General features: G+C 40.7%; 1 protein-coding gene across 1 annotated transcript; it reads right to left on the reverse strand.

The window, feature by feature from the left end:
* Positions 1-1,400: 1,400 nt before the first annotated feature.
* Positions 1,401-7,924, reverse strand: LOC125079671 (protein SET-like). The gene is made up of 3 exons (XM_047693476.1): positions 7,911-7,924; positions 2,884-3,021; positions 1,401-2,807 (listed from the first exon to the last, which is right to left on the reverse strand). Exons 1-3 carry the CDS (start codon positions 7,922-7,924, stop codon positions 1,928-1,930), a joined length of 1,032 nt encoding a protein of 343 aa, XP_047549432.1. The 3' UTR covers positions 1,401-1,927.
* Positions 7,925-27,407: the final 19,483 nt, after the last annotated feature.

The raw sequence follows: 27,407 nt of genomic DNA on the forward strand, positions 1-27,407 counted from the left end.
AAAGATTTTTTTAAAATCACTTGTAAGATTCTGATTAAGATGAAGTAAGCACACTCCTTCTAATCTCTCAAAATGAATGCATGAAGTTGCTGTCTGGAGACTCTGAAAAGTAAATGGTAGCAGGAAGCTAGGATAGAGAAACTGAGACTCAATATAACAATTAATTTCCTGTCCCCCTCACTCCCAGTGTCCTCTAGCCTGGATTCAAAGGCATATTGAAACCCCCAAATCACACCCTTTTACAGACAGAAAGAGCTGCTGGAGAAGCACTTTCCGATTTGAAGAGTGGGAAGGGAAATTCCAAGGGTCAGAGAGAGAATAGGAAGTCCCTGGATATTTCTGGAGTGTGTGGGTGTGTGTGTTCTCTATTCTTTCCTAACCCCTGCTCCCATGAGATACTGAGGCAGCAGCATTGGTGGCAGTCACAGTCAGGGCAGTAGCAGCCCAGCAAGGATGCAGAACTCTGAGGAAGGGGAACTATGGCTTCAAGGATGTGGGAGTAGTGTCTGTTACATTTTCTTTCTTTCTTTCACTTTCCCTAAAGGCAGATGCCATCACAAAAAACTAAAGTTCCAATTTTTTAGCTGGAAAATGAGTAACTGGGACTAAAAGGGTGGCTCTCTAAGCATGTAGAAAATGAAAACATGGTAATTAAATGAAATGTGTATATGAACCCTTTGTGTTCATCCCTTTGATGTCCATGCATGAATAGGACCATAAAAGGCATAGCCAATGTCTGGATAACTGAAGTATGAGGTACACTGCCCAAGTCCCAGATTTGCATGAAGTGGCCCACATGCAGGACAGATCCAAATAACAACACAGATGCTTCCAGAATTGAACTGACATTATTAGTACCATAACCCACAGAAGGAAGCTTAAAATTATAATAACCTGTATGGAAAAAGACCAGTTTTATAAATTATCAAAATTTGCCCAAGAAGAGATAGTCAATCTGAATATCTATTAAGAAATCAGGGGATGCCTGGGTGTTTCAGGCCCTTAAGTGTCTGTCTTCAGCTCAGGTCCTGATCAAGGTCCTGGGACTGACTCCCACATGTGGCTCCTTCTTTCTCTCCCTCTGCTGCTCCTCCTGCTTGTGCTCTCTCTCTGTCAAGTAAATAAATAAAATCTTAAAAAAAAAATTCGCCAAAAAACCCCACAAAAGGTAATTCCAAACCCAACTACAAATAATATTCACTGAGCTTTATTGTCTTCATCCACAGAACAGGACTTACCATTCATTCCGAGCCTTCACAGGGATTCACTAGTTTTAGGTAATGCATGAGAATGTGTTTTGCAAATGACAAATTCTGCACAAATGAGAGAAAATAAGTAGCTAAACAGCCCGTCACACATGTATGGCCTTTTGGGAGAAGTAGAACTTTCTCAGAACCTGAAAGTTTTTTTTTTCTTTTTTTTTAAACAAGAGAAAGTAGACAGGTACATGTTGGTAAATGCTAACTGTCCATATTCACATAGAGACACAGTGTAATCTCTGAGCCCAATATACAGAGAAAGGAGGAAAAAAGCTAGAATTCTATGCACTACTACACAGGGGCCTAGCACCCTCCAGCTTCCAGCAGAGCTAAGGGAGCAGAAGGTTTTTCTTTTTTCCCACAGAGCACGGTGGTGTTGATTCCATAAAGTTTTTGTTTTTTTTTGAGACAGGAAGGGACAAAAATGAATTTGGAACAAAAAGGGGTAGAGATTCTTTTCCCACTGTATTCTGCTCAAGGTATTTCCCCCCAAAATAAGCTGAGAACCATGGTATAAAGGGAGAGAAAAAGGAGACTTCAAAAAACAGGGCGAATGAGCACGAGAGGAGAAAAGAAAAAGAAAAAGGAAAAAAAAAAAAAAGATGGCAACTTGCTCCCAGGGACTGAAGAAAATTAAAAAAGGAAGGTTGGAATCCATCAGTGTTCCATTAGTCATCTTCTCCTTCATCCTCCTCTCCTTCCTCCCCCTCATCATCATCTTCATCTTCTTCACCTTCATCCTCATCTCCTTCTTCATCAATATCTTCCAATCCTTCTTCTTCTTCATCATCATCATCATCCTCTTCTCCTTCCCCTTCTTCATCATCCATATCGGGAACCAAGTAGTACTGTAATGGATTTGGCCAAATATCATCTTTGATGACCTCTCCTAACTCATCTGCACCTGCATCAGAATGGTCAGTAAACCAGGTGAAGAAGCTCTCTGGTTCCTCATGCTGTCTCTTCCTGCTGGCTTTATTCTGTGTTTGACTTGAACGTTTTGTCAAATCCTTTCCAGATTTCCATTTGATTCCAGTGGACTTTGAAGATGGATCACCACTCTCATTCAGATGAAATTCTTTGGAGAGAACTTTATTTTCGAAGTAAGGGTTTTCATCAAAATAAAAATCTATTCTGTAACCTGATTTAATATCTTCAAATTCTGTCACTTCAACTCTTGTCAAATAATGCAGCGCCTCTTCATCCTCCTCCCCAAGCAGTGCAGACACTTGTGGATGGTTGACAAATGTTGTTACCCAAAAATTGGGGATTTTGGCGATCAATTCCGACCTCTTCTGAAAAAATGGTTGGCGGAGTTTGTTATATTTCTGTTCTACTTTCAAAATCTCCTCACTGGCTTGTTCATTAAGTCTGTCTATTTCATTTTGTACTTCATCAATATGTTCAATTGCTTCTTGCTGTTCTTTTTCTCCCTTATGCAAGTGCTGAGATGTTGACGTCTGCCCTGGCTTGGGGGCAGGAGGCAGTCTCGGTTTCTTCGTTTGAGGCGGGAGCGAAGACGCGTTTGGGGGCCATGCTGCAAGGAAACTCCAGGAAACCGGGAGAGAGGCACGTCTGGAAGCTCTGATTCAGAACCTGAAAGTACATATGGTGTCAGTAATACCTTTCCTCCCTTCCTTTCACAGACAGGCTTGTTTCTGAACACAGTAACTCAACATGTAGAGGGTGGTGGAGGCCAGCCTGTGGCCTGAAGCTGACAGGAAATGCAGCTCCGGGTTTCTTCAGCTGGGCAATCACCCAACTAAAACAGAGAATAACAGAACATGAAAATGTCTCCCTCTCCATGCATAACAAGGAAATGTGTGCTTCCAACAGTGAGAAAGAGGGAATTTGCTATCGCTATGGATGGATATGCTGATGTTTGTTCTAAATGTAGAAATTAGATGGCCATAAATGGAACTGACTTTAAATAGCTCTCTTGGTTAAGTGCCTGACTCTTGGTTTCCACTCAAGCTGTGATCTTGGCGTCCTGAGATTGAGCCCTAGGTGACGCTCTACATTCAGCATGGAGTCTCCGTAAGACTCTCTTCCTCTCCCTCTGCTCTACCCCCGACCCCCTTCTCTCTTTCTCTCTCTAAAATAAATAAATAAATAAATCTTTAAAAATAAATAAACAAATTAGGTCTCAAGAACAGAAGAGGAGTCAAAATAAAGATATCTTGCTATGTAATGATAGAGAATTATTTAGTTCACATTAAATAACACTTTCCTGAATTGAACTCATATCCTGAGAGAATTAAATAAAGTCTGTGGGGTTTATGACTAACAAAACTCCAGATTAATCTCCCTCAATGGTTAACTCTTTTAGCACCTTCTAAGAATTCAAGAGAGACAGGACAATCTTTTAATTAATCTCATAGTTCCTCATCTCCTGGGAGCACAAGGCAAAGCTCAACAAATATTTCAAAGCTCTTGAAATACAGGTCTTGTGGATGAATTCTGGGTTTTGGGTAGAGTCCATTTTCCATCCAAGAAAATAACACAGCTGAGACCGGATGTGGCAAAAACAGAGCAGGGGAGATGGAAAGATCCCGACTCGAGAAAAATGCTTAGAGACACAAAATCAAGAAGCCATCAACCAGTCCATTATCTCTAGGCAGAAATGAAACTAAATCATTAACTACGATCTTTTAAAGCTTTTCAAGGAAGACATGTATATTCTCTGTTAGTCATCTAGCTCACTATGTGATAGTCTTTAAGTGTATAATTTAATCCCTTTTACTGTAAGTTCCAATTTTTCTTAAAGCTTGAAAACAATGGAAAGAAACTTGGAGCTAATAAGTTCATTTTTCTTTGTTGATAGAAATATGCAATAAAGAATATAATAAAGAACACTGAACCCAGACTGAGACTTGGTTGGTTTTTTTTGTTTGTTTGTTTATTTATTTTTTTTTGTTTTGTTATTCCCAGGGTCATTATGTAAAGTTATGAGCAACAGGGGGAATGGCTTTGCTCTATACCTGCCCAGGCTAGATCCCCGGGCTTTGCAAGACTTTCAGTAGACCAACCACTTCCCATTGCAAACATTTACCTTATCTTATTGATCTATTATTTTTGAACAATTGAGCTTTTCATGCTAAACATGTGAGATTCTTAAGCCCACCTAGAAGTTAACAGAAAATCATGGATCAGCTTCACTCTCTAGATGTCAACTTGTATCTTTTTAGCAATGGAATGTCCAGATTCCACTAAGTTGTCCGTTGATGTCTATAAGTATTATATTGACTCACCTTCACTGGGCATTATTTCTATAGCTCATGTCAATGAAAGCCAATTAGAAGAATTCCAGATATATAATATGGGCTTCAGAGAAGCCATAGTTTTCTATGTATTCACAGTCACAGCTCTTAGCATTAAAAGACCTCAAAAAATCATCTGCTTCCGACCTTTACTGAACAGATGGAAACCAAACCAAAACAAAACAGCTGTGGCTGGAGTAAATAATCCCAATTTAATAGATGAAAAATTGTAGCAAGTGGATTTAGTAGAAACTTTGAAAACGAGAAGGGGTTGGTGAATTTTAGAATGCTTAATGTAGCTGCAGCAAATAAAGATATGTTTAGAATAATTTTCCTGGAAATTCCTTTGAGTCTGTGTTAGCCAAAGTGTGTGAATATAATAATAACTAAATTTTTCTGCATATTTATCATAGTCCAGTGTTATTTGGTCTTTGCAATACTGTGTTATTCAATTCTAGCTATAAATTCATGATAAAAGTACCATGTGAATAAGCACCACTTTAACCATTAGGAAAGTAAGTTTTGCTTTTAAAATCAGTTCCTTTCCTGCATCACAAAGATGGTAAGAAGTAGAGGAAGGGCTTGAAACACGATTCATGTGACTCCAAAGTTCATGTTCTTAATCAGTACTGTAGGTACCCCCACAAGATAGAAAAGTATTCTAGAGGGGCGCCTGGGTGGCTCAGTGGGTTAAAACCTCTGCTTTCAGCTCAGATCATGATCCCAGGGTCCTGGGATCGAGCCCCACATTGGGCTCTCTGCTCAGCAGGGAGCCTGCTTCCCCGTCTCTCTCTGCCTGCCTCTCTGCCTACTTGTGATCTCTGTCAAATAAATAAATAAAAATCTTTAAAAAAAAAAAGAAAAGTATTCTAGAGAAAATTCAATGATTAATATTTGTGACTGAAGGCCTTAAGGTCAGGAAAAGCCTGAAGGCATCGACTTAGAGGTAAAATGTGAATTGCTCATCAGGCTACATATGTTATGTTACAACAATTTCTAGGCAATCCTTTCTTTTTAAGGGAAATTGACATGATCAGGTCAGGCCCCACCAAAAGGGTCAGAATGTTGAAGGCTTGAGAAATATTCCATGAAATGATACATGAGAAACATTTGGTAGAAGGAGACTTTTTAATTGAGAGGTGTGGGTGCCAGTAGTTCCCACGTGCCTCCTCGACTTCACTGTCAAGACAGATAACAACATAACCCTAGGACTGATCTTCAGGGTTCAAAACTATGAGTGGTCACCTCTAAGTATACAAATGCTTAGAAGCTTGAGATTACAAATGGCAGAGTCTCATAGCACAATGGACCTATTTTCCTTAGCAATTTTCACTTTTACAATTTTACATTTGATTATTTCATCAGTGTCTCCCAGCAGCACTATCCAATAAAATTTGGGGAAATGATGGTAATGTTCTACGTCTGCCTTTTCAAATCCAGTAATGACATGTGGCTAGTGAGTCCCCAAAATGTGCTAATGTGCCAGAGAAACTGAATGACCACACTGGGATAGTGATTATCATACTGGGGAGCATAGCAAAGCATCACACAGCAATCCCACTATATTTAATTTGCTCACCATCATAACCCCAGGACCTAGCAAAAAGCTTTATGCAAAACAGGAAGAAAAGTATTTTTGAACAAACAAATGAATGAATGAATGATTTTGCTAGTCTTGAACTGTAAGGGCCTACTTAGCCAGAGGGAGCCATTTTGTTGTTATTCAGTAAACTTAGATTGACCCTGCCCCTCCCAGAGGAACTTACTTGCAAAGCCCAAATACAAGGGCAGGTCAGGCCAGGTGGAGACATCCAATCAGTGGAGCACGCATACTGTCTCCCTAGCTACCAGGGAGAATGGGCCCCGCCTTTTGGGTGCCAATTCTGACCAGAGTGATAGGCTAGTTCAAATATCTACTAAGGGTAAATTGTAATCTCCATTGGCCACCTGTGTGTAGCCAGGCTCAACCACATGGCCTTTGCTCTATAAAAGTTAGTCTGGGGGCGCCTGGGTGGCTCAGTGGGTTAAAGCCTCTGCCTTCAGCTCAGGTCATGATCCCAGGGTTCTGGGATCGAGCCCCACATTGGGCTTTCTGCTCAGCAGGGAGCCTGCTTCCTCTCTCTCTGCCTGCCTCTCTGCCTACTTGTGATCTCTCTCTGTCAAATAAGTAAATAAAATCTTAAAAAAAAAAAAAGTTAGTCTGTGAGGTGGGGAAGGGTTGCCTCTTTGTAAGAGACGGCCCTGACTAGTCAGTTTGATTCTCGATGCTTGGCGGGAAATAAAGCTTTGCTTGACCTTCGCTTTGTATCAGTCTCGTTCCTTTGATTATGGACCCAACATTGGGGGCTCTCTGGGATCAAATGACGAGAACTGAGCCAGCATCAGAATTTCAGGAGTAAAGCCTCGAGAGGTTAAGATCTTGGGATCCTGTCTGTCTGTCTGGTTGAGGAGCTCCAGGGTATAGCCCACCAGGGAGAAGCTGGATGCAGCCATGCTCCCTAGGGTTGGAGTGGATGCAGGGATGCCCCATCCCTCCACTGGTAGATCATCAGTGGGTTCGAGTGCCCCTAGGACGTCAGGAGATTAAGAAAGTCCCCACTGGTGGTGGCAAGTTCTGGGTAAGGACCACTGGGCCTGCAGTTGTTTTTGTCTTGTCCTTTTGTTGTCTGTTGTGTTGTTTGTGTGTTTGCAGGGGACCAAGAAAGTCCCCACAAGCAGCAGGCTCTGGATTAGGATCGCTGGGCCTGTGGTTGTCTTTGTCTTGTCTTTTTGTTGTCTGTTGTGTTGTTTATTGTGTTTGGAGAAATGGGGCAAGTGGAGAATAAGGGACCTGTGACACCCCTAAGTCTTGTTATCCAGCATTTCAAGGATTTTCAAGGTAAAGCCACCCAGTCGGGTGACAAGGTTTACCCAGGAAAACTAAAAACACTCTGCCAATTAGAGTGGCCCATTTTCTCTACAGGATGGCCACTGGAAGGAATGTTTGCCTTGGCTCAGATCTACTCTACTCAGAGTAAGGTCTTTGATCTCCATCGAGACCAAATACCGTACATTGTAGCCTGGCAATATCTGATAGAAGAGTCACCATCATGGCTCAAGTCTCACCTTCCCCCTGCTAATGAAACCATCTCTCTCCCCCTAAGGCAGGTCAGATCACCAAAACTAGAACAGAAAGATTAAGGGGAACCAGGAAAGAAGACTGTCCTACCTCTGTCGGATGTGGAGGATGTGGGATCCCCCCCCCCTTCATCTGTCCCCTAAACCTGACTTGGTCCCGAGACACCCTTACCAGTCCAGCTCATACGCGGTCGGGATCCACCTACGGGACCACAGAGCATAAAGACCGCCCCGATCCTTCCCCTTTCCTCTATCCCCCTCTGCCTTCCTCTACCTCACTGGTTCCATCCGCGCCAATGCTGCCTCTCTGTGAGGTTGCTCTACCGGAAGGAAGAGGGCGCCCCCACCTAACCTATATCCCCTTCTCCTCTTCTGACATCTAAAACTGGAAGGCCCAACACAAATCCTTTTCTGCCCACCCTCAGGATTTAATTAGTCTCTTGGAGACTGTCTTTCTTACCCACCAGCCCACCTGGGTAGATATTCAACAGCTCCTTATGGCTCTCTTTAATGTGGAAGAGAGGGAGAGCATCGTTCGAGAAACCCATAAGGTGATAAGTGGGAGACATGGCAGGGACCTCGATCCCTGGTGAATGGAGGACTACTGCCTGAAGGAACCCCCCAACTGGGAGCCGAACTCTGATAAAGGTAAGGAGAGCCTATGCTTCTACCGCCAGTCTCTACTGGGAGGCCTCCGTGTAGCTGCAAGGAGATCCATAAATTTATCTAGAATTAGTGTGGTGACTCAAGGTAAGAATGAGTCTCCGGGAGCTTTCCTAAAAGGCTTATTGAAGCCTATAAAATGTATAGCCTGATCGACCCTGGGGCACCCAAAAATCGGAGGGCAGTGAATCTTGTTTTCGCTGGTCAGTCAGCCCCAGATATAAGGAGGAAGCTTCAGAAAATTGATGGATTTGAGGGGAAGAATCTGACTGAGTTAGTGGGAATAGCAGAAAAGGTGTTTAACAACAGGGATGCACAGGAGGATGAAAAACAGACAAAAAAACTGGTTAAGGTTTTGGCATTACATGAGGCGGGGAGGAGACAGGGGGAAAGAGGTCAGTGGAAAGGGAAAAGGCAGGTAGGGGATGGTAAACGGAAGGAAAAGCCTAAGCAAAGAGAAGGCAGGCGGGAAGACTTAGATTCAGATCAGTTCGCTTTTACTGTAAGGAAAAAGGACATTGGGCCAGGGAGTGCCCTGAAAGGAAGACGGCCATGCTGGCCTACAGAGACTGAAGAGGCCGTGGTTCAGAGCCCCTCCCTGAACCTCAAGTAAAAATTGAAGTGGAGGGGAAATCAATTGATTTTTTGCTGGACACAGGAGCCAAATTTTCATCATTACTTAAACCTATGGGAAAACTATCTGGAGTGAAGTCTGGGTACAAGGGGTGAATGGCACAGAAAGACATAAATGGACAACAGAAAGGACTTTAAATTTGGCCTCAGGAGTAGTCAAGCATCGATACTTGGTCCTCCCTAATGCCCCGTATAACCTAGTGGGAAGAGATCTCCTCCACAAACTATGAGCTGGTATTCAGTTCTCGGAAGGAGGTATGACTGTAACCTTGAGACAACCCACTGTGCAGATGTTTGTGGGAGCAGTAGATGAATACCTTCTTTACAAGCCAGTCTCAGAACCAGAGGAGACAAGAGAAGGGAGCCTTCTCCAAACCCTACAGGTTGAGTTTCCCAAAGTCTGGGCATAAGGGAAGACCCCTGGCTTGGCCAAGGGACAGCCCCCAGTGGTGGTACAATTAAAAGCAATGGCCATGGCTGTTTGCATCCAGCAGTACTCCCTTCCCTGGGAAGCAAAGGAAGGGATCAGGAAACACATTAACCACCTCCGAGGAGACGGGATCCTAGTTCCTTGCAAGTCTCCACGGGACACTCCTTTGCTGCCCATCAAAAAGGCCAAGACTGTGGAGTACCGGCCTGTTCAGGACTTGCAGGAAGTTAATAAACAGGTTGAAGATATCCACCCAACAGGGCCTAACCCCTATACCCTCCTCTCCCTCCTGGGCCCCAAAAGAACTGTTTATACCTCTTACATCTCAAAGATGCATTTTTCTGCATATCTTTAACAAGGGAGTCTCAGCTCCTCTTTGCTTTTGAGTGGTCCCATCAGGCCCTCCTCCTCAATGAACCAAGATTGACCCTCCGGCCCCTGGCGGTGCTAAATCCAGCCACGCTGCTGCCAGAGGAGCTGGCTGACCACCCACACGACTGCGGGGATGTCCTAACTCAAGTCACAGGAATAAGGCCAGACCTCAGAGACATTCCTCTCCTGGATGCAGAGATGACTCTGTTCACAGACGGGAGTAGCTACATGATTGATGGAAAGAGCTATGCGGGGGCTGCGGTGGTTTCCCCTGACCAGGAACTCTGGATGGCAGCCCTGCCACATGGAACCTTGGTGCAGAAAGTGGAGCTGATTGCACTCACTAAGGCACTGCAGATGGCCAGAGGTAAAACCACCAACATCTATGTGGACAGCAGGTATGCCTTTGCTACTCTCCATATATGTGGGGCTATTTATAAAGAAAGGGGCCTATTAAAAGCAGAAGGAAAAGGAATTAAAAACAGAGAAGAAATATAGGCTCTCCTCCAGGCTATTTGGGACCTAAAAGAGGTAGCAATTATGCATTGCCCAGGCCACCAAAAGGGGACTGATCTGATTTCAAAAGGAAACCAATTAGCAGATCAAGCTGCAAAGCAAGCAGACCAAGAGACAGTGCAAGAGCTGGTTACACTCCCAGCTCCAGCCCTACCAGAAAAACTGGACTATTCAGAGGAAGATTTAAAGTATTTACAAAAATGGGCTAAATTGGACTATGAAAGGGACTGGGCTAAGACTAAAACAGGAAAGTTAATTCTTCCTCGAAGACTAGGTAAGAAGTTAGTAGACCAGATACATCAGGGTACTCATCTGCAGACACGCAAACTCAAGGAGCTTATAGGCAAGCAATTCCAGGTTTCTAAATTAGGGCGTATGGTTCAGGATGTAGTTGATAGATGTGCTCAATGCCAGGCAGTTAATGTGGGAGTAACTAGAATGGGAAGAGGGAAAAGAGAAAGAGGTAAGGAACCAGGAATTTATTGGGAAATAGATTTTACAGAGATGAAACCTGGAAAATATGGGCACAAGTATATGTTAGTTTTTGTAGATACCTTTTCAGGCTGGGTAGAGGCTTTTTCTGCCAAACATGAGATGGCAGGAGTGGTAGCCAAAATCTATTAAAAGAAATAATTCCTAGGTTCGGGCTGCCTCTTGCGATTGGGTCAGACAATGGCCCTGCATTTGTGAGTTCAGTCTCACAGGCATTGGCCAAGGCTGTGGGCACTAATTGGAAACTACATTGTGCCTACCGGCCCCAGAGTTCTGGGCAAGTAGAGAGAATGAACTGGACTCTTTTTTTTTTTTTAAATTTTTTTTTTTAAGATTCTATTTATTTATCTGACAGAGAAAGATCACAAGTAGGCAGAGAGGCAGGCAGAGAGAGAGGAGGAAGCAGGCTCCCTGCTGAGCAGAGAGCCTGATGCGGGACTTGATCCCAGGACCCTGGGATCATGACCTGAGCCAAAGGCAGAGGCTTTAACCCACTGAGCCACCCAGGCGCCCATGAACTGGACTCTTAAAGAGACCTTGACAAAGCTAATTCTGGAGACTGGCGGTGGATGGGTGTATCTCCTTCCTTTCACCCTCCTCAGGGTACGGTGTACACCCTATTTAAACAAGGTGACCCCATTTGAAATAATGTTCAGGAGACCCCCCGCTCGGCCCTCAGCTACAAGAGGTTGCTATAGCAGAAATGACTGATCAGTCTGTACTCCAGTCACTGCAGGCATTACAGTCTGTCTTAAAAAAAGCCCATGCAGGGATCTGGACTGCCCACACTGGGACGGAGACAGAGGTGGAGCCACATCCTTACCAACCCGGGGACTTGGTTTGGATACGCTGCCACCAAGTGGGAAACTTGGAGCCTCGCTGGAAGGGCCCATTTACTGTCATCCTGACCACCCCCACGGCAGTAAAAGCAGAAGGCATCAGGGCCTGGATTCACGTGGGTCATGTCAAAAGAGCCGAGGACAAGGATGCCCCCCAGAGATGGAAGCCGCAGCCGATGGACCCCGCTGACCATGGACTAAAGCTATGACTCAAAAGACTGTGAGTTTATTGTTGCTCCTATTGTTACCTGTTTGTGTATTGTTGCTCCTATTGTTACCTGTTTATGTAAAGTATAAGTGGGAAATTAGATGAACGGAATTAGGAAAAATGGAAAAGATTATACAAAGCGGCGAATGGCTAACTCATCAGCCAACCATGCACTAACGTTACTTTTTGGCTCCTGCAATATAAACGCCCTAATGTCATTGGTACAAAAGAAAATTAGAGCAATAAAAATGCTACTCCTACATGCTCAATATAACCCCTTACAACAGGAGAACAAAGAACTGGCTGAAAAGTCAAAGATTTGACTAATCTCCAAAGAAAAGGGGGGAATGTAAGGGCCTACTTAGCCAGAGGGAGCCATTTTGTTGTTTATGCAGTAAACTTAAATTGACCCTGTCCCTCCCAGAGGAACTTACTTGCAAAGCCCAGATACAAGGGCAGGTCAGGCCAGGTGGAGACATCCAATCAGTGGAGCACCATACTGTCTCCCTAGCTACCAGGGAGAGTGGGCCCCGCCTTTTGGGTGCCAATTCTGACCAGAGTGATAGGCTAGTTCAAATATCTACTAAGGGTAAATTGTAATCTCCATTGGCCACCTGTGTGTATCCAGGCTCAACCACATGGCCTTTGCTCTATAAAAGTTAGTCTGTGAGGTGGGGAAGGGTCGCCTCTTTGTAAGAGATGGCCCTGACCGGTCATTTTGATTCTCGATGCTTGGCACGAAATAAAGCTTTGCTTGACCTTCGCTTTGTATCAGTCTTGTTCCTTTGATTACAGACCCAACAGGACCTTAGTAGAAATTCAGTTTTTTCTAAGTATAGGGTAAACACATGTCTTAGTTTACCGGGCATGATCTTTGTTTATGTTGGTTGTTGTTGCACAATTATTTATAAAGTCTTTATGAATCCTTCTGGGCTTCAGTTTCATCATCCTTGAAATGACAATAATTCTAATATATATAAATACATAAATATGAAGCAGGAGAGTGCTTAAACTATTTGACACAATATACATGCTATTGAACTCTTTACTATATATGCAGTAAGTTCAATTATAGATATTTAAAAATATATAGCTTGCATTTCCAAGGTTTTTTTCCTAATAAAAGAAATTTTCAACTTTTAATGTTTGTGGGGCCTCCTCCTGGGCTCCCAGGGAAGCTACATTTTAACTTTTAGCAAGGTCAGAATGACTTAACCAAACTTCAAAGCGTGGGCTCTATTTCTGCCCCGAGCACACATTTTACACCTATGTCTTAGCAAGTAACCTCAAAGAAACATTTCAAACTAAAGATAAGAGTAAAACTCTCCTTAAGTTCCATTCCCATACCTCTGGACCCTGAAACCTTGCACATATTAAATGTTTGTAATTTTCTGGAATGTCCTTTGTTATAATTATTTGTAACTCTTGATGTAACAAAAACATACATAAGCCTATATTAAACATTCTTTCCCCTGAGCACTCTCTTCTTTGTGAAGATTGTGTATCCTGGGAAGCTGTCCTCACTTGGGCTCAGATAAACCTCTCTCTCTCTCTTTTTTTTTAAAGAAATTCTGAAAGGTTTGCTCATTTTGTGCCAATAGTCCTAACCCATACTATGGTGTATTGCATGTCTATTGAAGGACTAAATGACTGAAAACCCTGAAATATGTAATATACCAGATGTAACCATATTATGAGCAAATTTACTATCTTGGTAAGCTTGGGCAAATGACTTCGTCTTTCTTGCCTCAGATTCTTTATTTTTAAAGTATTAAATATATTGTTAGTTTGAATCATATGAAATTGTTACCTGCCTGATTCAGCCTAATAATTATCTTTTACACTGTGCTATTGTGACAATTGAATAAATAAGTAAATGTAACAAGATTAGAATTATATGTGGCACATAAGTGTTCAATAAGTTCTGGCTATTATCATTATTAACAATGATTTATGCATACAAAAATATGTTGTTTGGAAAACTATAAAGAGTAGCCACCATTACTAATCATACATGTTTAACTATTTCTCCAAATTTTAAATTAACAGAAAAAAATTAAAATCATGATTCAAATATTTCAGAAATTATATTCAGTTAGGAAGCTGTTGTCATAAAGATTTTCTAGATCAATGTCTGCAAAGCTTTAATTTCCAGCTCTTAACCTAATTACTATCTACTATCACTACAATGAGAGAGAAAATTATACGTATGGTACCTAATGATAACATCAACAAAGGATTTTTTTAAAAAGCAAATTTTAATTGCTCCTGTGCCCCAATAGATCATCCCTGGTGAACGGAAGTCTCAAGGGAGCTTCCATGTATAGATCTTCAAGGCTATAACTTATATATTACCCCAAATAAAAACAAATCACTTTGGCGAGTGGCTCTGGTCACATTAAGAAGAGGCTACAATAGGGAACCATGGTGTTTGATACATAATGTCTATGTGAACTTCTCAGTAATTGAGACCTGCCTTTGTTCCCCTAGTAACCAGAAATTTCTATTTTGAACAGCCTCTACTCTCCTTCTCAGGAGCTATTTCCCTTAGAGGATACCTGGTCTAATTGCACATATAACCCAGAATAAGGTTTCCAAGTAGTACAGGGTGAGTATCTGAACTCTACCTATTCTAGAAATTTTAATCTCAGAATGTTAAAGGAGTCTAACGTCCATGCATTACAGGAATTTCCTAAAACTTTTAGAAGATAGTTATTCATCTTTTGCTATAAGGATCTGAAAACAGAAAATTCAACCCATACTACTTTCAGGCACATTTAATGGTTAAAGAGATATTTGATGTTGAAACAGGTAGCTCATTGGCCATAACTCTTCCCTTTGAGGTAACATACAATAAATCTGATTCCAGTTCCTGTTACTAGTCATGCAGACACTTGGTATAAATTATTTGGATCCAAATCTTCAGTTTTCGTAGATAATTATAGTTTGTAAATTGCAACCATAAAATACTACCCCCAGAACTAAACACAATTCACCAGATGCTGTTTTTCTTGTGCGACTATCAGTTTGCTCATTTTGGATACCGTGTTCCTTTTAATGAGTTTAACAGCATCTTTATGTGTTTTTTTTTCTCTTGATCCAGATCTTTTGAACATGAGAGTTGTGAGGCCAATGCTTCCCAATTTTGAATATTTGCAGACCTGGCTTATTTCTGCTTATCCTTTTAGATTAGGTTTCTTTTGGAAGCCTTCCTGGACCCTCTTCTGGATTAGCACCACATTCACCATCTTTCTCTAAAACTTGTGCAATCATGTATTTATCTCATACCTCGTTGGCCTCCCCACTTCTAGACTGTAAACTTTTTTTTCATTTTATTTCATTTTATTTCTTGTCAGTAGTCCAGCATTCATTGTTTATGCACCACACCCAGTGCTCCATGCAATATGTGCCCTCCACAATACCCACCACCAGGCTCCCCTAACACCCACCTCCCCTAAACCCTCAGTTTGTTTCTCAGAGTCCACTATCTCTAATGGTTCATCTCCCCCTCATTTCCCCCAACTCACTTCTCCTCTCCATCTCCCAATGTCCTCCATGTTATTCCTTATGCTCCACAAATAGTGAAGCCATATGATAATTGACTCTCTCTGCTTGACTTATTTCACTCAATATAATCTCCTCCAGTCCTGTCCACATTGATACAGAAGTTGGGTATTCATCCTTTCTGATGGAGGCATAATACTCCATTATATATATGGACCATATCTTCTTTATCCATTCGTCTGTTGAAGGGCACCTTGGTTCTCTCCACAGTTTGGCGACTGTGGCCATTTCTGCTATGAACATTGGGGTACAGATGGCCCTTCTTTTCACTACATCAGTATCTTTGGGGTAAATACCCAGTAGTGCAACTTCAGGGTCATAGGGTAGATCTATTTTTAATTTCTTAAGGAATCTCCACACTGTTCTCCAAAGTGGCTGCACCAACTTGCATTCCTGCCAACAGTGTAACAGGGTTCCCCTTTCTCCACATCCTCTCCAACACATGTTGTTTCCTGTCTTGTTAATTTTGGCCATTCTAACTGGTGTAAGGTGGTATCTCAATGTGGTTTTGATTTGAATCTCCCTGATGGCTAGTGATGATGAACATTTTTTTATGTGTCTGTTAGCCATTTGTATGTCTTCTTTGGAGAAGTGTCTGTTCATATCTTCTGCCTATTTTTTGGCTTGACTATTTGTTTTGTGTGTGTTTAGTTGGAGGACTTCTTTACACTTTGATGAGCAGGAATTTTATCTCATTCATCTCTCTATCCTGAGTGCTCACAACAAACTTTATGCTTATAAATTCTAGTCAATTAACAGTGCAATCTTAGTTTCAGCTGTACAATATAGCCATTCAACACTTCTATATGACACAAGGAGCTCATCACAAGTGTACTCTTTACTCCCCATCACCTGTTTCACCCATCCCCCCAACCACCTCCCTGGGGCTAACCATCAGTTTGTTCTCTGTAGTAAAGACTCTGTTTTTTGGTTTGCCTCTCTCTCTTTTCCCCACCGTACTCATTTGTTTCATTTCTTAAACACACATAGACCACACCATATATGAGTGAACACACACCAGAGATGAGTGAAATCATATGGTATTTGTCTTTCTTTGACTGACTTATTTCGCTTAGCATAATACTTTCTAGCTCCATCTATGTTATTGAAAATGGCAAGATTTCTAATTTCTTCCTCTTAATATCTGTCTAGATTCACAGACTAACATTATCTCCTTATATCACTATCTCATACAAGTTTTTATTACTCTTTTCTATGCTAACATTATCTCTGAATTTCATGATCTCTTCTATAGCATCATCCAAGTTACTGATAGAATGTTCTCAAAACAAGATTAAGTATACAGTCCTATGGAATAATAACTTAAATTTTCTCACTTTATGATTAATCTTTAGATATTCATTGAATTCATATAACTATGATGTTTGTTCTATATTTTTAACTACCACACATAATTTTATCATGTCCATAGACTATCACAAGAAATTTAGCAAACACTTTTTAAAAAATCAAGATAATCTAGGACTAGAACATTCTTTTAGTCTACTAGCATAGTAAAACTAAAGGAAAAAATCTGCGTTACCTTATGATTTTATTCTGGTTATAACTTATAACCTTACTTTTATAAGACTGCAACATTTTTTTCTTTCTTAAACTGATTTGGTGTTTTTCTCAGGCCGCATTCATGACTAAGATAGATTAGACTAAGATAAGAAAAGACCACTGATGCAATGTTGGGAATTCTCTGGGTATAGCAGTCATGGGCATTCAAACAGACAAATGGTGTCACCTGGGCAGACCAGGAAATAATGGGAACTGTGACCATGTGTCAGAGTCAGACTTCAGAGGGAGCTGGTCACACATAATGAGTAAGAGCCCAACACCCCCAATGAAAATTACAAAGATTGGACAAGATATAAAGGAGCTTCTGTGATGGTCTGGAGTACTTAGTGGGTCACTTTGTGAAGGGCCAGGAGTGCAGGAGAAACAGTCAGTTGGCCATTGTAAAGATTCAGAAATATATGGAAGGATACCACAACTCAGATCCTTTGTTATCAAGTAAGGTAAAATTAGGGTATGGATTAAAAAGAAATAACTGGGTAGAGAGTTGAAGCCCTGAGTTGGACTCTGTGCTGGATATGGAGCCTACTTAAAAAAAAATGTTGTAGTTTAACTCTTAAGTTTAGGTCTAAGACCTATTTTGAATTAAAAAAATTTTTTTTTTTGTATGGTGTGAGGAAGAAATCTGACTACATTCTTCTGCAGGTGGCTATCCAATTATTCCAGAACCATTTGTTGAAAATATTGTTCTTTCCCTATTGCATTGTCTTGGAATCCTTGTCAAAATCAATTCACCATAGATGCATGTGTTCTTTTCTAAACCATGATTTCAATTCCATCAATCTATATGTCCATTATGTCCATTTTTATGTCAGTAACATGCCATCTTAATTATGTAGCTTTGTAGCAAGCTTTCAAATTAGAAAGTCTGAGTCCTTAAACTTTGTTCTTCTCTTACCAGTTTATTTTGGCTACAGAATCCTTTATATTTGCACGTGAATTCTAAGAAGAGCGGTTAATATATGTAAAACAGATGAGATGTTGATAGAGATTGTATTGAATCTGTAGATCAATTTGGTGAGTATTTACATCTTAAAAATACCAAAGTTTTTGATTCATTAATATGGGATATCTTTTCATTTATGTAGGTCTTTCTTAATTTCTTTCAAAAATGTTTTGTAATTTTCAGTGTACATGTCTTGTGTTTCTTTTTTTATTTCATTGCCAAGTATTTTATTATTTTTGGTGCTGTTATAAATGGAATTTTTTTCTGGCTTCTTTTTTTTTTAATTTTTATTTTTTTTACTTTCTTTTCAGTGTTCCAGAATTCATTGTTTATGCACCATACCCAGTGCTCCATGCAATACGTGCCCTCCATAATACCCACCACCAGGCTAACCCAAAATCCCACTCCCCTCCCCTCCAAAACCCTCAGTTAGTTCCTCAGAGTCCACAGTCTCTCATGGTTCAACTCCCCCTCAAATTTCCCCCAAGAGAAGTGAGTTTTCTGGATTCTTTATTACAAGTGTGTAGAAATACAACTGAGCATTATATATTGATGTATTTTTCAACATAGCTGAACTGGTTAATTATATCTAAGTTTAAAAAAAATAAATTCCTTAAGATTTTCTCTATGTTACATCATGTAATCTGTGAATAGAGATAGTTTTACCATTTCCTTTCCAATGTGGATGCCTTTTATTCCATTGTTTTCCTTGAATGCTGTCAATAGAATCTCCAGTATAAGGCTGAGTAGAAGTGGTAGGATGGCCATCTTTGTCATGTTCCTCATCTTAGGGGATAATAATCAACCTTTCATCATTAAGTATGATGATAGCTGTATGTTTTTTTTTAACGGATGGGGCTGCTATTTAAAAAGTAAAACAGAATGTTTTTTGACCAGACATATGCTCTTCAAATTGCATCATAAGCTCTTATTTTTTTAAATTAAGGTAGTCCTTTGAGTCATTTAAGTTTGAGAAATCTTTAAGATGTTACTTTAAGTGAAATAAATCAGTCACAAAAATATAAATATCATATGACTACACTTATGTGAGGTATCTAAAGTAATTAAATTCATAGAAACATAGAATAAAATAAGAGTTACCAGGTCCCAAGGAAGAGGAAGAAAGGGGATTTATTTAATGGGTAGAAAGTTCCAGAATATGTATCACAATTTCTTTAACCATACATCAGTTCTTGGACACTTGGCTGTTTCCATAATTTAGCTATTATAAGTTTTTTAATTTTAATCTAAACATACATACCCTTGTTTTTGATACACCAATAATCTGTGATGGTATCTCTTGGATCTCTTTCTTTTGAAGACAGAACAATCATCACGGCATACTTTACTTGGAATCATCAGCTTTTTTTCCAGACCATATCCCAGAGACAGAAAGATACACATAATCATTTCTGCTTTGGTCTCTTGTGCCCCTGAAGGTGTGCTGTTAAAAGCTCTGGTTGAAGGTGAGTACAAAGACACCAAGACAATGTGCACAGATACATTTAGTATGTATCCTGCAAAATTGACATTCTGCAGCTCTGTTCTCCCAGAACATAAATTCCAAGGATCACAGACCACATCAAGTCATAGAAAGCACTTAGCTAATGGTGAGTTTTCTGTAAGTGTTTTTGGAATAAACAAATTTGGACTTTAACATTTCATACTTCCAAATTCCTCATTAGGAAACTCATACCCTTCCTGCATATGGAATTCAAGCTGAATGATAGACTTGTTAGCTATCCAGTTACATTCCAGAGCCAGTATTTCTGTATTTTTGAAGGGGTGTCAATAGTCAGGGTACTCTCTATAGGAAGTCTTGACTGGATCAGTTGTCTGTACACTACTGCAGTACTTTACATAAGTTCTTTCCTTCACACTAATTGCTGTGAGTGGCTTCTCTGCTATGACAAAGAGATAAAGATAGGGGAGCAGACATAAGTAGTTAAAATAAGATATGGGGGGGTGTCTGGGTGGCTCAGTGGGTTAAAGCCTCTGCCTTCAGCTCAGGTCATGATCCCTGGGTCCTGGGATTGAGCCCACATCAGGCTTTCTGCTCAGCAGGGAGCGTGTTTCTCCCACTCCCTCTTCCTGCCGCTCTGCCTACTTGTGATCTCTCTCTCTCTGTGTCAAATAAATAAATAAAATCTTTAAAAAAGATAAAATAAGATATGGAAGGTGAAACAGACAAGCCTTAGCTCATATCCTTGATCATTTACTGATTACATACCTAAATACGAGCAAATATCCAACCATTACAATCCTAATTACCTTGAGACCATTACCTAATATGTAAACCAGGCATACTGGTATTTGTTCTGCATAAGAAGTGAGAATAATAAAACCAAGCGATGGGCTATTTTTTTAAATTCCAGTGTAACATTCAGTATTATATTAATTTCAAGTGTACAATATAGTGATTCAACAATTCCCTATTATAACTCTGTGCTCATCAAGATAAGTTTACTTTTTTTTTTTAATTTTATTTTTTATAAACATATATTTTTATCCCCAGGGGTACAGGTCTGCGAATCGCCAGGTTTACATACTTCACAGCACTCACCATAGCACATACCCTCCCCAATATCCATAACCCCACCCCCCCTCTCCCAACCCCCCTCCCCCCAACAACCCTCAGTTTGTTTTGTGAGATTAAGAGTCACTTATGGTTTGTCTCCCTCCCAATCCCATCTTGTTTCATTTATTCTTCTCCTACCCCCTCAACCCCCCATGTTGCATCTCCTCTCCCTCATATCAGGGAGATCATATGATAGTTGTCTTTCTCCGATGGACTTATTTCGCTAAGCATGATACCCTCTAGTTCCATCCACGTCGTCGCAAATGGCAAGATTTCATTTCTTTTGATGGCTGCATAGTATTCCATTGTGTATATATACCACATCTTCTTTATCCATTCGTCTGTTGATGGACATCTAGGTTCTTTCCATAGTTTGGCTATTGTAGACATTGCTGCTATAAACATTTGGGTGCACGTGCCCTTTCGGATCACTGCGTTTGTATCTTTAGGGTAAATACCCAGTAGTGCAATTGCAGGGTCATAGGGTAGTTCTATTTTCAACATTTTGAGGAAACTCCATGCTGTTTTCCAGAGTGGTTGCACCAGCTTGCATTCCCACCAACAGTGTAGGAGGGTTCCCCTTTCTCCGCATCCTCGCCAGCATCTGTCATTTCCTGACTTGTTAATTTTAGCCATTCTGACTGGCGTGAGGTGATATCTCATTGTGGTTTTGATTTGTATTTCCCTGATGCCGAGTGATATGGAACACTTTTTCATGTGTCTGTTGGCCATCTGGATGTCTTCTTTGCAGAAATGTCTGTTCAGGTCCTCTGCCCATTTCTTAATTGGATTATTTGTTCTTTGGGTGTTGAGTTTGCTAAGTTCTTTATAGATTTTGGACACTAGCCCTTTATCTGATATGTCATTTGCAAATATCTTCTCCCATTCTGTCAGTTGTCTTTTGGTTTTGTTCACTGTTTCCTTTGCTGTGCAAAAGCTTTTGATCTTGATAAAATCCCAATAGTTCATTTTTGCCCTAGCTTCCCTGGCCTTTGGTGATGTTCCTAGGAAATGTTGCTGCGGCTGAGGTCGAAGAGGTTGCTGCCTGTGTTCTCCTCAAGGATTTTGATGGATTCCTTTCTCACATTGAGGTCCTTCATCCATTTTGAGTCTATTTTCGTGTGTGGTGTAAGGAAATGGACCAATTTCATTTTTCTGCATGTGGCTGTCCAATTTTCCCAACACCATTTATTGAAGAGGCTGTCTTTTTTCCATTGGACATTCTTTCTTGCTTTGTCAAAGATGAGTTGACCATAGAGTTGAGGGTCTATTTCTGGGCTCTCTATTCTGTTCCATTGATCTATGTGTCTGTTTTTGTGCCAGTACCATGCTGTCTTGATGATGACAGCTTTGTAATAGAGCTTGAAGTCCGGAATTGTGATGCCACCAACTTTGGCTTTCTTTTTCAATATTCCTTTGGCTATTCGAGGTCTTTTCTGGTTCCATATAAATTTTAGGATTATTTGTTCCATTTCTTTGAAAAAAAATGGATGGTACTTTGATAGGAATTGCATTAAATGTGTAGATTGCTTTAGGTAGCATAGACATTTTCACAATATTTATTCTTCCAATCCAGGAGCATGGAACATTTTTCCATTTCTTTGTGTCTTCCTCAATTTCTTTCATGAGTACTTTATAGTTTTCTGAGTATAGATTCTTAGTCTCCTTGGTTAGGTTTATTCCTAGGTATCTTATAGTTTTGGGTGCAATTGTAAATGCGATGGACTCCTTAATTTCTCTTTCTTCTGTCTTGTTTTTGGTGTAGAGAAATGCAACTGATTTCTGTGCATTGATTTTATATTCTGACACTTTACTGAATTCCTGTACAAGTTCTAGCAGTTTTGGAGTGGAGTCTTTTGGGTTTTCCACATAGAGTATCATATCATCTGCAAAGAGTGATAGTTTGACTTCTTCTTTGCCGATTTGGATGCCTTTAATTTCCTTTTGTTGTCTGATTGCTGAGGCTAGGACTTCTAGTACTATGTTGAATAGCAGTGGTGATAACGGACATCCCTGCCGTGTTCCTGACCTTAGCGGAAAAGCTTTCAGTTTTTCTCCATTGAGAATGATATTTGCGGTGGGTTTTTCATAGATGGCTTTGATAATATTGAGGTATGTGCCCTCTATCCCTACACTTTGAAGAGTTTTGATCAGGAAGGGATGCTGTACTTTGTCAAATGCTTTTTCAGCATCTATGGAGAGTATCATATGGTTCTTGGTCTTTCTTATATTAATGTGTTGTATCACATTGATTGATTTGCGGATGTTGAACCAACCTTGCAGCCCTGGAATAAATCCCACTTGGTCGTGGTGAATAATCCTTTTAATGTACTGTTGAATCCTATTGGCTAGTATTTTGGTGAGAATTTTTGCATCTGTGTTCATCAAGGATATTGGTCTGTAGTTCTCTTTTTTGATGGGATCCTTGTCTGGTTTTGGGATCAAGGTGATGCTGGCCTCATAAAATGAGTTTGGAAGTTTTCCTTCCATTTCTATTTTTTGGAACAGTTTCAGGAGAATAGGAATTAGTTCTTCTTTAAATGTTTGGTAGAATTCCCCCGGGAAGCCGTCTGGCCCTGGGCTTTTGTTTGTTTGGAGATTTTTGATGACTGTTTCAATCTCCTTACTGGTTATGGGTCTGTTCAGGCTTTCTATTTCTTCCTGGTTCAGTTGTGGTAGTTTATATGTCTCTAGGAATGCATCCATTTCTTCCAGATTGTCAAATTTGTTGGTGTAGAGTTGCTCATAGTATGTTCTTATAATTGTCTGTATTTCTTTGGTGTTTGTTGTGATCTCTCCTCTTTCATTCATGATTTTATTTATTTGGGTCCTTTCTCTTTTCTTTTTGATAAGTCTGGCCAGGGGTTTATCAATCTTATTAATTCTTTCAAAGAACCAGCTCCTAGTTTCGTTGATTTGTTCTATTGTTTTTTTGGTTTCTATTTCATTGATTTCTGCTCTGATCTTTATGATTTCTCTTCTCCTGCTGGATTTAGGGTACTTTCTTGTTCTTTCTCCAGCTCCTTTAGGTGTAGGGTTAGGTTGTGTACCTGAGACCTTTCTTGTTTCTTGAGAAAGGCTTGTACCGCTATATATTTTCCTCTCAGGACTGCCTTTGTTGTGTCCCACAGATTCTGAACCGTTGTGTTTTCATTATCATTTGTTTCCATAAATTTTTTCAATTCTTCTTTAATTTCCTGGTTGACCCATTCATTCTTTAGAAGGATGCTGTTTAGTCTCCATGTATTTGGGTTCTTTCCAAATTTCCTCTTGTTATTGAGTTCTAGCTTTAGAGCATTGTGGTCTGAAAATATGCAGGGAATGATCCCAATCTTTTGATACCGGTTGAGACTTGATTTAGGACCAAGAATGTGATCTATTCTGGAGAATGTTCCATGTGCACTAGAGAAGAAGGTGTATTCTGTTGCTTTGGGATGAAATGTTCTGAATATATCTGTGATGTCCATCTGGTCCAGTGTGTCATTTAAGGCCTTGATTTCCTTGTTGATCTTTTGCTTGGATGATCTGTCCATTTCAGTGAGGGGAGTGTTAAAATCCCCTACTATTATTGTATTCTTGTCGATGTGTTTCTTTGATTTTGTTATTAATTGGTTTATATAGTTGGCTGCTCCCACGTTAGGGGCATAGATATTTAAAATTGTTAGATCTTCTTGTTGGACAGTTCCTTTGAGTAGGATATAGTGTCCTTCCTCATCTCTTATTATAGTCTTTGGCTTAAAATCTAATTGATCTGATATAAGGATTGCCACTCCTGCTTTCTTCTGATGTCCATTAGCATGGTAAATTCTTTTCCACCCCCTCACTTTAAACCTGGAGGTGTCTTCGGGTTTAAGATGAGTTTCTTGTAGGCAACATATAGATGGGTTTTGTTTTTTTTATCCATTCTGATACCCTGTGTCTTTTGATTGGGGCATTTAGCCCATTAACATTCAGGGTAAGTATTGAGAGATATGAATTTAGTGCCATTGTATTGCCTCTAAGGTGACTGTTATTGTATATTGTCTCTGTTTCTTTCTGATCTACTACTTTGAGGGTCTCTCTTTGCTTAGAGGACCCCTTTCAATATTTCCTGTAGAGCTGGTTTGGTATTTGCAAATTCTTTCAGTTTTTGTTTGTCCTGGAAGCTTTTAATCTCTCCTTCTATTTTCAATGATAGCCTAGCTGGATATAGTATTCTTGGCTGCATGTTTTTCTCATTTAGTACTCTGAATATATCATGCCAGCTCTTTCTGGCCTGCCAGGTCTCTGTGGATAAGTCTGCTGCCAATCCAATATTTTTACCATTGTACGTTACAGACTTCTTTTCCCGGGCTGCTTTCAGGATCTTTTCTTTGTCACTAAGACTTGTCAATTTTACTATTAGGTGACGGGGTGTGGACCTATTCTTATTGATTTTGAGGGGGGTTCTCTGCACCTCCTGGATTTTGTTGCTTGTTCCCTTTGCCATATTGGGTAAATTCTCTCCAATAATTCTCTCCAACATACCTTCTGCTCCCCTCTCTGTTTCCTCTTCTTCTGGAATCTCAATTATTCTAATGTTGTTTCGTCTTATGGTGTCACTTATCTCTCGAATTCTCCCCTCGTGGTCCAGTAGCTGTTTGTCCCTCTTTTGCTCAGCTTCTTTATTCTCTGTTATTTGGTCTTCTATATCGCTAATTCTTTCTTCTGCCTCATTTATCCTAGCAGTGAGAGCCTCCATTTTTGATTGCACCTCATTAATAGCTTTTTTGATTTCAACTTGGTTAGATTTTAGTTCTTTTATTTCTCCAGAAAGGGCTTTTATATCTCCCGAGAGGGTTGCTTTAATATCTTCCATGCCTTTTCAAGCCCGGCTAGAACCTTGAGAATCGTCATTCTGAACTCTATATCAGACATGTTACCAATGTCTGTATTGATTAGGTCCCTAGCCTTTGGTACTGCTTCTTGTTCTTTTTTTTTTGTTGTGAATTTTTCCACCTTGTCATTTTGTCCAGATAAGAGTATATGAAGGAACAAGTAAAATACTAAAAGGGTGGCAACAACCCCAGGAAAATATGCTTTAGCCAAATCAGAAGAGATCCCAAATCGTGAGGGGGGAGAAAGGGGATAAAAAGGGGCTCAGAAAGAAAAAAAAAAAAAAAGGAAAGAAACTATTAAAATAAGAAAGCCGATAAAGAAAAAATATAAAAAGGAAAAAAATACATATATATATATATATTAGATAAACTATTTAAAAAACGTTAAAAAAGAAAACGGTAAAAGTTAAAAAATTTAGCAGAAGAAGAGAGAAAAAAATTGAAAAAGAAAAAAAAATTAAATTAACTGCAAGGCTAAAGAATCATGGGGAGAAAGCCATGAGTTCCGTGCTTTGCTTTCTTCTCCTCTGGAAATCCGCCGCTCTCCTTGGTATTGAAACTGCACTCCTTGGCAGGTGAACTTGGTCCTGGCTGGGTTTCTCGTTGATCTTCTGGGGGAGGGGCCTGTTGTAGTGATCCTCAAGCGTCTTTGCCCAGGTGGAGTTGCACCACCCTTACCCGGGGCTGGGCTGAGTAATCCGCTCGGGTTTGCTGGGTTCGCTTTCGGGAGCTTTTGTTCCCTGAGCGCTTTCCGTAGAGTTCCGGAGGGCGGGAATGAAGATGGCGGCCTCCCGGTCTCTGGCCCGGAGGAGCCGAGACCCCGGGGCCCCACTCCTCAGTGTGCCCTCAGAGAACAGCGCCCAATGACTCCTGCCACCCTGGCCTCTGGCCGCGCTCCGAGCTGACCGAGCCTGTGACCGGTTCAATGTAACCCCGAGCTGAGAGTCACTCCTCGGCTCTGTCTCTGCAGCCGGCTTCCCCGTTCTAATACCGGTAAGCTCTGTGACACTCAGACACCCCTGATCCTTCTCTGACCCTGTTGGACCTGAGGCCGCGCTGACCCCGCCTGGGCTTCACTCCAGTTAAGCCTCTGGAGCGATGTCCCTCAGCGGAACAGACTTTTTTTTTTTTTTTTTTAAAGATTTTATTTATTTATTTGACAGAGAGATCACAAGCAGGCAGAGAGGCAGGCAGAGAGAGAGGAGGAAGCAGGCTCCCCGCTGAGCAGAGAGCCCGATGCGGGGCTCGATCCCAGGACTCCGAGATCATGACCTGAGCCGAAGGCAGCGGCTTAACCCACTGAGCCACCCAGGCGCCCCAGCGGAACAGACTTTTAAAAGTCCTGATTTTGTGCTCCGTTGCTCCGCCGCTCACCGGGAGCCGGCCCCTCCCCCCGCGGTCTATCTTCCCGTCGCTTTGGATTCACTTCTCCACCAGTCCTACCTTTCAGATAGTGGTTGATTTTCTGTTTCTAGAATTGCTGTTCTTCTTCTCTTCAATCTCCAGTTGGATTTGTAGGTGTTTGCAATCTTTAGATAAGCTATTTAGCTGATCTCCTGCTACCTGAAGTAGTCTCAGCCTGCTACTTCTCCACCATCTTGACTCCTCCAAGATAAGTTTACTTTTAATCCCATTCTATTTTACCCATTCTCCACCTACCTCCTCTCTATTATCTGTTTATTCCCTATAGTTAAGACTCTGTTTTTGATTTGACTCTTATTTTTCCCTTTGTTTATTCGTTTTGTTTCTTAAATTTCATATATGAGTGAAATTATTTGGCATATGTCTCTGTCTGATGGGCTTATTTCACTCAGCATTATACTCTCTAGATTCATCCATGCTGTTGCAAATGGCAAGATTTCATTCTTTTTTATGGCGGAATGATATTTCATTATGTGCGTGTGTGTGTGTGTGTGTATCTCCCATCTTTATCCATTTGTCTATCGATGGACACTTGGGTTGCTTCCATAATTTGGCTATCACGAATAATGCTACAGTAAATATAGGAGTGCAAAAGAGCCACTCTTAAGCATAGAACAAAAAGGAGACTAGTTCTTTCTGATATTTATTTACATGCCCCATATTACTGAGAC

This window comes from Lutra lutra, chromosome 10 (assembly GCF_902655055.1).
Source record: "Lutra lutra chromosome 10, mLutLut1.2, whole genome shotgun sequence".
Taxonomy (NCBI): domain Eukaryota; kingdom Metazoa; phylum Chordata; class Mammalia; order Carnivora; family Mustelidae; genus Lutra; species Lutra lutra.